The 14,049-nt window shown below is 37.3% G+C and overlaps 1 protein-coding gene across 1 annotated transcript in view; it reads left to right on the top strand.

Moving 5' to 3' along the window:
• LOC107755285 (voltage-dependent R-type calcium channel subunit alpha-1E-like) overlaps positions 1-14,049 on the top strand; it is a 91,075-nt gene that overhangs the window by 63,769 nt on the left and 13,257 nt on the right. The window contains exons 5-13 of the mRNA XM_016572033.1: positions 4,962-5,065; positions 5,488-5,646; positions 6,570-6,760; positions 8,484-8,587; positions 10,659-10,774; positions 11,330-11,383; positions 12,888-12,977; positions 13,170-13,379; positions 13,463-13,575. Of these exons, the coding sequence (XP_016427519.1) occupies positions 4,962-5,065; positions 5,488-5,646; positions 6,570-6,760; positions 8,484-8,587; positions 10,659-10,774; positions 11,330-11,383; positions 12,888-12,977; positions 13,170-13,379; positions 13,463-13,575 (1,141 nt within the window). The remainder of the gene's footprint in view (positions 1-4,961; positions 5,066-5,487; positions 5,647-6,569; positions 6,761-8,483; positions 8,588-10,658; positions 10,775-11,329; positions 11,384-12,887; positions 12,978-13,169; positions 13,380-13,462; positions 13,576-14,049) is intronic.

Genomic DNA, 14,049 nt, shown 5'->3' with positions numbered 1-14,049 from the left:
AGCTTTTCAAAATGAAAACAAAAAGAAAAGTAAAACTAAACTTGCTGTCGTTGACAGTGCTTGCATGTTTTTTTCCCCACAAGAATACCAACATGTTCACCTTCTCTGGTTTAGGAAGCGGTCTTTTTCTTTACTTTAGCATGAAAACTATCCATCGTTTCCTCAATATTCACGTCATTTTTGCTGCGCGCACCTTTGCGCTCCTGCTGAAGCGGCAAGTGTAAACCAGGCTCTACACTCTAAAGCTGCGTTCACACTAGCAGCGACTTTGTCGCTTCATGTCGCCAGGGGCTGGCGATGAGGTTGCTAGTGGGCGTTCTCACTTCTGGTTGCCTTGACAGCGAATCAGGTTTCGTGCAAATACAAACATTTTGGAGGCAAAAGACTAAATATAATATAAATATGAATTAAATCCGTACATACAAACAAAAATGAATGAGAAACAGAGCCTACTTTTTTCCATTGCGTATGTTTTTCTACGGCTGAGAGGAGAACAATCACATGAGCACTGCCGTCTTCTTTCCTATTAGCTGTCGCTCACGAAAGTCGCTCTTCATTTGCATAACGTTGAAGGATTCTGAACTTTGTCGCCTCGCTGGACACGCCCCATCCGGCGCCAACAGCCGCTGTCGCACTTGTCACCAGAAATTGCCAGCTCTCCATTAAAATTAATGGGATTGTGTCGCTTTGTCGCTTGTAGTGTGAACGGGGCTTAAGCGCTGCGCAGTTCAAATGAGTAGCGCGGTTCTGTTATGCTTTCAGTTTCGTTTGCCGTTTGATGTTTCTCATATGCAACAGAAATGGCAGCACTTATGAGTTGAACAATGCAGTGGTCGCGCCAGTGCGACCGCACACAAAATTTAGTCGCACAGGCAGAAAAAATGGTCGCAAAATGCGACCATTTGGTCACAGTCTGGAGCCCTGCTTATGAAAATTTCATTTCACAAACCTTGCAAACTTTGCCGAATCCTGTTGTGAAATCTTTTGAAGTGTGCATTTCTTGCATCTGTCCATGCAAATTGGATGCGGACAGGAGAGTTAAGCTGTCACTGCATATGCATGGTCAGCAGATTTTGAATTCTTGATTTTAAACCATAGAGCGCAATATCAAGTTGGCTACTATGTCATATTCATGTCATATTCGCTGTGTGCTGTATATGAAATTAGCGCTACCTTGTGTTTATTAGAAAAAAAAAAGATTCCCAGTGCGCATGACTTACCTGATCCCTTACTGCACTGCTGGTTACAGGGCTTACTTCCATTTATTCATATTTTTTGACAATTTCTTTATTTGTGGAAAATACTACAGTGTCATTTCTATATATTTGCAGCTGAATCTTTCGTGTTAATCATTAGTATGAACTTTGGTTATACAGCAGGCTTACATGAATCACAGGAAGCACGTTCTGTGCTATATTTATGGTCTTTTGGTCTTTTGTTAGTGGTAACATGTCATGCTGTTCATTCAGTGCCAGGGAATTGTCTTCACACCAGCTTTGTGTTCCTGACCCGCCTACACACAATATTGTTTTCAGTGAAAACAATCAAGATCTCTCTCCTTCCTCTCAACCTCCTCTCAAAGTGAGAAAGGAGCTATCCTTGCATGAAATTAGTGTTTTTTTCTGTGTATATAGATATGAATGCATCTTGGCATTAGGCTTAGAGAGTGTTTGTCTCTAGGCAGTGATGGTTTGTAAATGTTAACGTTATAAACACAAGCTGTTATGAATTATGTAAGCATAATTGAACATGTGCTAATGTTACACAATTTGTACTGATGGATTCATCTCAATACTTGCAGGGGGCATGATAGTTTTATAAACTTTTCACAACAGATTTCATGGTGACAGGTATCATTTTGCCACTTAATAAATGCAACATAATATTGTCGGATGTCTCAGAGTATCAATGTAATCATAACATTTTCCATTTATTTTTTTATCCATTTTAAGATTTTGTAAAATCTTTTTCTGATTGCACCATTTGTGGCCTTGCCATTTAAAGACTCCCAGAAGCTGTAGGAGCAATTTTCTCTCTTTCTTTCTTTAGCAGTCTTTTAGTGAAGTCTTTCATCTCATTCCTGTGCTGCTATTTTAATTCTTTCTCAGGTCCTAATTAGAGTCGCTGACATCCTGCTACCTTGACACCCCAGATGTGACTAATATGCAGGACAATCTGGGATTAATATTCCACTCTTATAAAGCCCTGCTAAAAAAGAAGTGAAAATATTGAGTGAGAAATATTCTGTGGTTTGTGCTATGCACTTATTAATTTCACTATGGGTGGGCTACAGGAGCTGTTTAAGGCTGTATTGAAGTCTTATTTTATCTCTGATGCATAGTTTAATGCAGGTCTTCATTAACGCTGAGCATGGCTATAGGAAGTTGGCAGAAATAAGGGTTCTGCAGAATACCGTAGCCTCATCTACACTTACAGCAGATAAAAAAACGTGCTTTTTTTAAAATGTGCTTTTTTGAACTTATGATGATAAAGTTCAAATGCAAATGGCTCACTTTTAATTGTGCATCAAATTAAAGATTTTACAGTTTTGTATTTGTAGATACTTCTGAACATATTAATATTAGGTAAACTCATTTTATGTGCTGCCACAGTGTACTAATTAAACTATGTAAAATAAATGTATCTGTAAAATAAATTGTTTAACAATGTTAAAAGCAATTTTGTGTATTTCCCATATAGTAGATAAGAACATTTTCATAATTATTTTCATGAATTTCCTTAAATGAATTAATAAAACATTAATAACTTAACAACAAAACATTGTATTTGTATATTTGTCAAATAAGATTCTGCACAAGAGAACTGTATAAATTGGCACATTCTGTTTGATCTGTTTTCTATTTGTTTAAATCAGTATTTTCCATAATTTATTTTCATCCTGTTACACTGGACGTGTCTTTAAACATCTGTTGAATTCAAAATTTGGAAACCAGTGGAGATAAATTCTCAGTTGCTTCAGCTAAAGCCAAATTCTGTGTATAAAGTCGCTCTCATATGATTCGCTCAGTCTCTGTGTATCTTCCTCTTTTTTATGTGTCTTGTGTTCATACACCTTTCTTTGGCAGTCTTTTTCATCTTAGTGGGGTGGAAGGGGATGAAGTTTAATTAGCCAACAACAGGAGTGCCAGGTGAATTGGGATATGAGAGAATCCAGAATTTCAGCTTTGGTTGAGATGTTGGAAAGGACGGTTCATCCCAGGTTACACACATGGCATCCAGTGGGTAGCTGTCAGGAACCGAATGCTGCCAACAAAAGCTTCTTTCTCACACACACTAATGCTCCTCTCATTTCCCTCTGAGTGTTGCATGCAGCATCACAGACGAGTTGCTGTTTCCTGTTAGGTGGCGCAGCAAATAAGAGACAACATTTGCATTTTATAATGAGCCATGCCCTTGATGGGTTCCCTTTGAGAGATGAGGGATTCTGTTCATTCTAATCAGAACAACAATAATCATATCATATTATTGCAGGGTCCTACTGGCTAGCTTCTTGGGAGGGTGCTAGTAGGGATGGGTATGATTACTTAAGTTCCTCAACAGCAATGATCAATCATGAAAATGCATTTATTACATTGTTCAAATACTGTGTTTATATATTGTCCACATTTACACTCCTTTTTTCCTCAGAGCAGTGACTTTTTCAGGTAACCCCCTTTAGATTTGTTTATTTTTTTTCATACACATTTTCATAGCTATGCAAATGAGGACATACCATATAACTTTACTGTTTTTATATAAAGCTAATTATAACGACTACTGACTCATCCAAGCCATACCTCTAAAAGAAAATATATACTATACAGTATATGCAAAAATCGCTCATAGTACAGTTTGGATTTTTTTTTTTCTAAGTATAGACATCTCACATGTTCCTCAAGAAATGTTTGTGGTTTTATGTTTCCATTGTTCTTTTTCATAGTTGGCTAATTCCATGGATAAATAAGTAATAATAATAATAATAATAATAATAATTCATTACAGTTATATAGCGCTTTTCTAGGCACTCAAAGCGCTTTACATTGTCAGGGGGTATCTCCTCATCCACCACCAGTGTGCAGCATCCACCTGGATGTTGCGACGGCAGCCATAGTGCGCCAGAACGCCCACCACACACCAGCTTATTGGTGGAGAGGAGACAGAGTGATGAAGCCAATCAGTAGATATGGGGATTGTTAGGAGGCCGTGATGATCAGAGGCCAATAAGCAAATTTGGCCAGGATGCCGAGGTCACACCTCTACTCTACTCTGGGATTTTTAATGACCACAGAGAGTCAGGACCTCGGTTTAACGTCTCATCCGAAGGACGGTGCTTGTTGACAGTATAGTGTCCCCATCACTATACTGGGGCGCTAGGACCCACACAGACCACAGGATGTGTATAGACACATCCATATATACAAGGTACAGATATGTAAAGACACTTTTTTAATTTTTGGGTGAACTGTCCCTTTAAATCCATCATGAGTGTCACATCTGGTTCCAACTGGCATCTTATTATTGTCACACAAATATGAAAAATCAGTTTCTCTATATGTTAAAGTTGTATGCTCCTGTCTGATTGTGGCTATACATGAACAACCATGTGGAATGAAAGACAGAGATGACTCATTGGTCATGCTTGAATATCACCTGTGCTTAGAAGGAAGCTGTGAATCAGAAGTGACCCTTATTAGAAAGTGTGCTGGCTGTCATTCACTGCGAGGGATTACCTCATTAAGGACCACACAGATTGAGCACCACTGCTCTAATTACTCCCCTTTACCTACAGTATCACTATGAGTCATCACTATCGCGCTGATTACCGTGTCACTAATGATGGAGATTGCATAGTTTACAAAATATCATCATTAACATATTTGTGAAATATTCATATATCCTGCATACTTTCTGTTGATTTAGTTTCTTTGCCTAACCTATGTTTGTTTTTATTTTGTTAACAGGATTCTGGCCACAGCAGGAGCCCACATGAATATTTCATTAGACCTGCGCACGCTCAGGGCTGTGAGGGTATTACGGCCCCTTAAACTGGTTTCTGGCATTCCTAGTATGTAATCAAACATTATCTTAATCATATCATTGTATCTATACTACATGTGTATGTAGTATCTTAATCAAACATTGTGTTGTTTCATTTGAAACTGCATCCTAATCAGGTGCAAAGTGATAAAACAAGACATAAAATGCAACAAGCTACATGCAAGGCATTTTCTAAAAAGTGTCCAATTATTTTGGTAGCTGCACAAAGAAATCTCACTGGTCCAAAAACCCACTCCATGTATCTGTAATTTGTCACATCACACTTGGTTAGGACACAGTGTTATAGTTGTTCTTTTACATGTGGATGCTGTAGTGTTAAAAGTTTTTCCACATGTGAAGGAATGAATAGTACAGATTGATATTTTTCTTTTGATTATTTATGTGTAGTAAGGTTTATTGATATCTATATATATTCATGTTTTTTTATAGGTCTGCAAATAGTTCTTAAATCCATAATGAAGGCGATGGTGCCACTGCTACAGATTGGTCTGCTGCTGTTTTTTGCCATTCTCATGTTTGCTATTATTGGATTAGAGTTCTACAGTGGAAAACTCCACAAAAGATGTGTAGCTTTTTCAAACATTACAGGTAAGGAGGATCACACTCTGACAGACACAGGAACAAGAACATGCACAGACCCACACATCCACATATGTACAGACATAGAGTACATCAATATATTTATTACATGTATGTGCTTTTCAGATGCTGGGATCCAAACCAAATATTTAAATCTTTGGGATTCTTAAAAAATGAAAAAAAAAAAAAAAAAAATGAAAACAGTATTTCAGAAAATTTTCAGTTAAAAATTTTTTTCTCTGAAAGTTGACAACCATTTAACATCTTTTAGGGTCACAAATAACTCCATGTTCTTAAAGGGATAGTCCACCCAAAAATGTAGACTGTGTTATCATTTACTCCCCCCTGAAGTAATTCCATATCTGTATGCATTTCTTTCTTCTGTGGAACACTAAAGAAGATATTTTGAAGAATGTTGGTAACTAAAGTTTCGGGTCTCATTGTCTCCCAAAGTATTTTTTGTCCATACAGCAAAAGTCAATAGGACCCAAAACCGTTTGGTTACCAACATTCTTATATATTCCTATAATATATTCCTTTCTGTTCCACAGAAGAAAAAGTTATAAAGGTTTGGAACAACATGAGGGGAAGTAAATGAATCTTCATTTTGTGAGTGGACTATATGCACATGCATGTTATTAAATATTAAATTTAAGATTACTATTGACAAGTATACCATCATTGACATTTGCAAGAGCAGAAAATAAAATTTGGCAATCCTTCCATACAGACCTACCAGTCAGGGGATCGGCTCCTCCCATACAGGAAGTAAACACTTCCTCCTTCTGTTGGCCTCTTCTATTAGCTGCATGATAACAAATAGCAAAACAAGCAAACAAATGACACAGATATATTATTAAAAATGTAAAAGTTGAACACTTATACAGTCAGTATGCAATTCATGAAAAAAAAGTCTTTCTCATCTCATGCAGACTCTGAGAGAGCAGACTCATCTGAACTTGACTTCCCGTGTGGGGCCAAGCCTTGTCCTGAAAATTATAACTGCACTGGCCCCTGGCAAGGACCCAATGATGGCATCACTCAGTTTGATAACATCTTATTTTCCATACTCACTGTATTCCAGTGCATCACCATGGAAGGCTGGACAGCTGTACTCTATAATGTGAGTTACTCTCTCAGCTGAACGATATGTAGCAGTTTTGTTCCTGTGCTTGGAATGATGACACTTCTGTATTATAATCCTAATACATAAAATTATGATCTTATTGTAGTCCAGTGTTGAATCGTTACTTCATGTTAAAGTCTTCCTCGGGAGATCTCACTTGATCATTAATCTACCACATATTGTTGTTAGATGAAACTGGGTCATTAGCTTCTTTGTAGTATTTCACATTATATGCATTTTAATGACTGGTTGTAAAGTACACTGGTTGAGTTTTTGGTTGGATGAGCGTGTCTTTGCTTTTTCTTGATACCGTGGCTTTGGGAGACGTTGATCTGTTGTGTTCATGCAGGCAGCTTACATTTACATTGTTCCCTAATCCTGTTCCTTCTGTTCTCCCCAAAATTAGAACATAAATCATTCTAGTTTTGAATGATGAAATTACACTTATGGTTGGTCCATTTTAGCTGAAATAGTTGCAGTTTATTTTTGAAGAACTTCCTCTTTCCGGATTCTATCCATCTGTGATCGTATTCGTACACTGGTTGTACTTACTGTACAGCATGCAACACTGTGTAGCTTTCCCTGACTTCTGATCTTCTTTCAAGCTGATTCAAGCACAGTAACAACTCCCTTTTCATAACAAGTGACATTTGGAAGGGTTTGTCAAAGTGGTTTTATCTCCAAACAGCTCCAAGTACTGGAAAATGAGGTGTTAGATACAATCTTTATTCTGCATTAGATTATTGGAGCTTTTGGTGAAATTAGCTTGGATGGTTGACTGCTATCATATTAGTGCCATTTATATGCTGAGTTGGCTCTGTTCTTCACTGTCATCCAGTAGTGCTGGTATCTGAGCATGGAAATTCATTTTCTTAGTTTTAATATGTAATTTTTGTGGAGGAGGACTTACTCAGGCTTTCATGCATTTAGTTTGAGATAAAATCTTTATACAACAAAAAGAAAGCTTAGAGACCTTGTTTGAAGGAATTGGAAAGATTGGAGGTGTTACTGTTTGCACCTCTGATGTTTATTCATGATTTTTGAGGATGAGTCGATGACTACATCGACTGCTTTTACCAAGTGCCAAATTAATTTGCACTGAAAAGACCTGTCAGTCCACTTCTGTGTTGTAACACTGCAACATTCCATTAAAACATAAGAATTGTCATTTTTTATTTTTTAAGGTGAATTTTGATTTCTGGTACTTTATGGAAAATCTTGAAAAGCCATGGACATTTCTAGAGTTAATTTTTTTTTCTAGTTATGCTCACCTTTAAAATATTTCATCTGGTGAAAATTATCTTTTGAGGGTCTGATTACTTTAAAATGATTTTTAAAAATCATGATCTCATAATTTTGAATGTCTGGAAGAGTCCACAGTGTTTTTAATCAGTCACATGGTGTCATGCGTTGACGTGAGTCATGCTGACACAGATAGAGGTGTTTTTCACACTCATAACTGAGCTGATGCAGCAGCGTCGGGATGCGGGGAACACCCTCTCAGCTCAGCTGGGCAGCAATGCCACCTGCCCACGCACTGATCACACCCTTTGCACTGCCGAGCAGAGCCCCACTGAATCGTCACCATTGCAAGGGCTTGGTTTATGGTTTTCTGACCATCTGAACCCAGGCATTTAGTAGATTTAGTAGCTACTGCAAATTAAAATCATAATGAATTATTTTCGTTGTTTTAATCACTTCCTGTTTTGTGTTTGCACAGACCAACGATGCCTTAGGCTCTACTTGGAATTGGCTCTACTTCATTCCTCTAATAATAATTGGCTCCTTCTTTGTGTTGAATCTGGTATTAGGAGTCCTGTCAGGGTAAGTATTGTTTTCCACAATGGACTCTTAAGACAAACTGACTCTACATCTAACCCGATGTCTGAGCTGACACAGGGGTAATGAGTTTTATCAGAGGTTAATGTGAAATGTATTAACTTCATCTCTGGAGACAAGAGGTAAGATTAAGTTACTACACATACAGTGGCTTTGTCTGTTTCTCTTTCTACACATCTCTCATTTTTCTGTATTCACAAACACTACCAATCAAAAGTTTTTTGAATATTTTTTAATTAAGTCTTTTGTGCTCATCAAGGCTGCATTTATTTGATGAAAAATACAGTTTAAACCTTAATATTGTGAAATATTATAATAAAAAAAAACTTCTATTTTAAAGGGTTAGTTCACCCAAAAATGAAAATTTTTACTCACCCCAGAGCTATCCTAGGTGTATATGACTTTCTTTCAGAAGTGACGAACGCGGAAACGCAACGGAGAGATCAAAACAAAACAACGGTCACTAATTAGAAGTACAAAACGAGGATTTGTAAAGAAGAATGTCAGAGGATTTCGATATAAGCCAAGAGGAGACTGGTTTTCTTTTGCTCAAGTAAGGAAACGTTGCTTCCTTTGATCCTATAAAAAAACGCTGGTTTTCAAGAGACTCACCGGAGCATGCGCAAGACTGAACTCATACGTCATCAGCCCGGAGCTGCTTCCGTGTACAAATGTTGGTGCAAGCTACATTAAAGTGATTATTACGTTTTGAATATGGATATTTTTCTTACAAAAACGCATCGATTCGCTACAGGAGGCCTTTGTTCACCCCCCGGAGCCGTGTGAGACGCTTTTTTTAATGGATAGGCGCTTTTTTATTTAACTTCTTTTGGACTGATGCGTGCAACACCCGCTGAGTGGCATTAAACAGCTTGAAAGATCAAAGACAATTTTTAATATAACTCCGACTGGATTCGTCTGAAAGAAGAAAGTCATGTACACCTAGGATGGCTCTGGGGTGAGTAAAACACAGCCTAATTTTCATTTTTGGGTGAACTAACCCTTTAATGCATGTTAAAATTTACTTTATTCTTGTGATGGCACAGCTGGATTTTAGCAGCCATTATTCCAGTCTTCAGTGTCAAATGATCCTTCTGAAATCATTCTAATTTGCTGAAAAACATTAAAAAACCTTAATTATTTTAAACTTTTTACCGGTAGTTTAGTTCCAGTGCAAGCTAAATGGGCATACTTCTCTTGTGACATAAAAGCTTATACATTTGAGTATGACGAAAGTCAATACAACAGTGGTGAGACATAACTGAGATTTTAATAAATTGATGACACATACCTCTTTGTCATGTACTATAATGTGAGTATTTGTAAGTTAAATTCATTACCTTAAAATTCAATACATTTTATGTCCAAAAACTTATCAATTTGTTGCCATTTTTTAAAATCTGTTTCTTCATGAAAAAAAAAAATGTTTAAGGGGTCATGTGATGCTATTTTCAAAGATCATTATTTTGTGTATTAGGTGTAACCGAATATATTAGCATGCTTTAATATTCAAGAAACACATTATTTTTCACATACTGTACATTATTGTAGCTCCTGTATTCCCAGTCTTTCTAAAGCGTGTTGATTTCTACAAAGCCCTTTCCTCCAAAAAGCTCAGTGTGCTCGGATTGGCCAGCTGACCCAGTGCATTGTGATTGACCGAACATCACAAGCATGTGTCAGAAATGTAACCATAATCACAAGCTTCAGCTTCCAAAGCAATTATAAAAACAGTTAATAATGTTGTGAGTTTGCACGACTTGAGCAGAATGTATCAGAGTGGAGCGTGACTCTGCCAACAAACAGCAACATAACACACTAAAGAAAAAGGAATACATAAAAATGCATCATATGACCCCTTTAGCAGTGATGATGTAATATGTAGATGCCACAAGTTGGTGTGATTTAAACTTTAAAAAATTATGCAAATTGGGATGCAGCCTCTCTCTCTGCCTTTCATTCCTTCACTCTGCAGGTGAAACACTTTGATAAATTAAGTGTGTCATCCCTGTGGTTCTTCTCTGTGTGGGTAATTGTATTCTGTTGGCTCATGTAGGGAGTTTGCTAAAGAGCGAGAGCGGGTAGAGAACCGAAGATCCTTCATGAAGCTCAGAAGACAGCAACAGATCGAGAGGGAGCTGAACGGATACCGGGCCTGGATCGACCGTGCAGGTACTCTTACATACTGAGCTGGCAAATGCACCATGCAAAACAAATAAAGTAAATCAAATCTGTCAAAACACACTGTGCCACAGCATCGCCCCATTCTACAGCAGATGCTCAGTGCCGTTAAAAAGAGACACACTTGTGAAAGAAAATGCTTCTATTTTGCAATTTTTTCATGGCAAATTATATTTGCTATATATCAGTGTAACAATTCAAGTGAAACATAAACTAGAAATATATACATTTCATAATGCTTTAAATGACAGCAGTTAAATTTCCAAAACCTAATGATCATGTTCATCAGCAAAAATGATCCAGAATGCTCTTTGTGCTAGAAGCAGGAAAATCTGAAAATAAAAAGCGGTGCACATGATCAATGTCACAAATTTGCTTGCTTGTTTAGTGATCTCGAAAAAGTGCAAATCTTAAATATTTCTTATTCATTGGTTTCTTTGTTTAAATTTTACAAAATCCTATATAAATTAGATTTTTAAATGCTAGTTTTTCAGTGAATTGCATGTGTACAACTTGATCAAATGCAAGTGCGTTTTTATTCTGCAGAGGAGGTGATGCTTGCAGAGGAGAACAAGAATTCAGGACCTTCTGCTTTGGATGGTGAGATGTTTGACCTCTTCTGTTTTTCTCTCATTTTCCCACGTAGATTGTGGGATGCAGTTTTTTAATTATGTGTCAGGGTTAGGGTCATATGATTATTTTGAACACACTAGTAAATACCCATTCTCTCTGTCCCAGATTTCATCATTTATTCAATAGCCTGTTCTGGCGTATAAAGCCTGTTCTGGTCCCATAAAACATCACAGGGATTGTATATTCAATAGACTGATGTCACAATAAACAGAACGCCATGATCCTGCTCATGGCGCACATCTGTGAAGCGAAGACCCATCCGAATGACACCCATGACATCCGAACCCTATACAAGGCGACAGGTTTTCCCCAGAATCAAACGTTTTTTTTTTTTATTAAATGTTGATTGACAGCTTCCAAGAGGCTGTGTGAATGGAAAGCAGGCAGTTACCATGGTGAACTGTTATTTCGATTTCCCTGCTGTTCTGCTGTAAACGTCCCATCATCCCATTTAAGATGATTTTCTTAAAAAACTGGGGCCTATATGGAAAACAATTTTTAGGGGGTCAGGAGAGACTGAGACCTGTTTTGGCCCTTGTAAATGAGGCTTGACAGCAGTAGGTATCCAGGTTGCACTCTGAAGAGAGTTTAAAACATAAAATGTAATTGCAGGCATTCGTATTTACTTCATTGTTGCCATGACAACAGCGAAATCTAACAAGCAGATTTATTTGCAATTGAATGCATCCCTTAGTGCCAGCTATTAGGCTAGATGCTTTGATAAATTGGGGAACTTTCAGTTGCTGTTGTCAAGCCTGTTATATTCTATAAATGCTTGAGAAGTAAATTATTACAACGGGGTGATGGCTGTACATTTGTCATATCATGTCCTAAGCTGGCTGCAGTTTTCAGTGATACATAGTTTCTCTGTAGGCATTTAAATCATAAATTCTGCAGGACTCAACAAAATCAAAGCCAACCAAAACATGTTCGATGTTTATGAAAAGTTACCATCATTGATTAAAAAAAAACACAAAAAAAAAACAAAGTAAATATTTTCCAGATAATATTTTAATAATTTGCTTTAGGTTCAGTTTTTCTACCTACCCTGGGGCTACAGATGGAAATTAGCCACCCTGACACATTTTACATTGATTTTATGCATTATTTAAGTGCATTGTCCCTGATTAAATGATGATTAAATAAACAAATAAATACAAATAAAAAATTTATACATAGATTTTTGGAAGGTGATAAACATATTTGGAGTTACATAAAAATGTGAATGATTTTTATTTATTTATTTATAATTGGGAACATGTAATACAATAATTTCCCACACGACATGGGCAGGACTATCCAGCGTGACATGACCAAAATGCAAATCAAGTGTCTGTCAATGTTTTATAACCCGTATATGCTTTTATTTCTTACAGTTTTTGGTTTATTAATCTGTTATTTCTTTAGTTTGAAATAAAAGAAATATAATAAGATAAGATCATGGGATAAATTATTTGGTATGTGTTCTCAGTGTTAAAAAGAGCCACCACAATAAAGAGAAGAGGGGTGGATGATGTTCGGAGAGCTCCAGAGGAACAGTATGCTGACATATCGTCTGTAGGTGAGTGGTTTCCTCCAACAAGTCTCCTTCATATCCCGTCTAGATGATGCTAAATATTTACCCACATGTCGTTATATGCATTTTTTCAGAATATCATTCACATACAGCTGAAATAATCTCCTTACTCAATCAAGAAGTATACAAAAGTGGATCAACTTGTTTTGCTCGTTCATAAATATTTTTGTCCATCAGGGATGCCATTGAACAGAGCCAGCATACGCAGTGCTAAAAGAGGACCAACGTCCTTTTTCCGTCGGAAAGAACGCATGCTAAGGATCTCTGTTCGCCGTATGGTGAAGACTCACACCTTCTACTGGATCGTTCTGAGTCTGGTGGCCCTCAACACTTTCTGTGTTGCCATCGTACACCACAAGCAGCCTCAGTGGTTGTCTAGTCTCCTTTGTAAGACCACAAGCAAAATGAAACTTTTCTCTCTGTGGATTGATCAATAGTCTTAACTTTAAAGTGATTCCTTTCTATTGCAGACTATGCAGAGTTCCTGTTTTTGGGCCTGTTTCTTACAGAGATGTTTCTCAAGATGTATGGACTTGGACCCAGACTCTATTTCCACTCCTCCTTCAACTGCTTTGATTTTGGCGTAAGTGTATTTCTGTCATCCTTCCCATAATCTTCTTTGGAATGAAGATAGCACAACAGTGCAAGTGTCAAAGAGGATCAAGGTGGTGACTCCAAAAATGAGTGTTCATTAAATTTTTTTAATCAAGAAAGATAAAAGCAGTGCAAAGAAATAAGACTGGATGAAACCATAAATCTAATTTGATATTTTTTGAAGTTACGCTTCTCCACTCTGAGCACTAATGAACTTGTCTCCAATGTCTATGTAAATTTGAGGACCCAGCACTGAATATCAATGTGTAGCTTTATTTAAAGGTGGGGTAAGCAATTTCTGGTAACCAATGTTGACATTTGAAATCACCAAAACAAACACGCCCCTACCCCAAAAGGGTCTCGGCCCTATTTTGATAGCTCCGCCCCACACATACGTACGCAACCCAGGCAACGTTTAGTTCTGTGAAACAAAGCAAAACCAATGTTACACCGTGTCTACACC

The sequence above is a fragment of the Sinocyclocheilus rhinocerous genome, unplaced genomic scaffold, assembly GCF_001515625.1.
Source record: "Sinocyclocheilus rhinocerous isolate Xijiao unplaced genomic scaffold, SAMN03320098_v1.1 scaffold2637, whole genome shotgun sequence".
NCBI classification, from domain to species: domain Eukaryota; kingdom Metazoa; phylum Chordata; class Actinopteri; order Cypriniformes; family Cyprinidae; genus Sinocyclocheilus; species Sinocyclocheilus rhinocerous.
The sequence above is the reverse complement of the archived record's forward strand: the minus strand, read 5'-3'. Positions and strand labels throughout refer to the sequence as shown.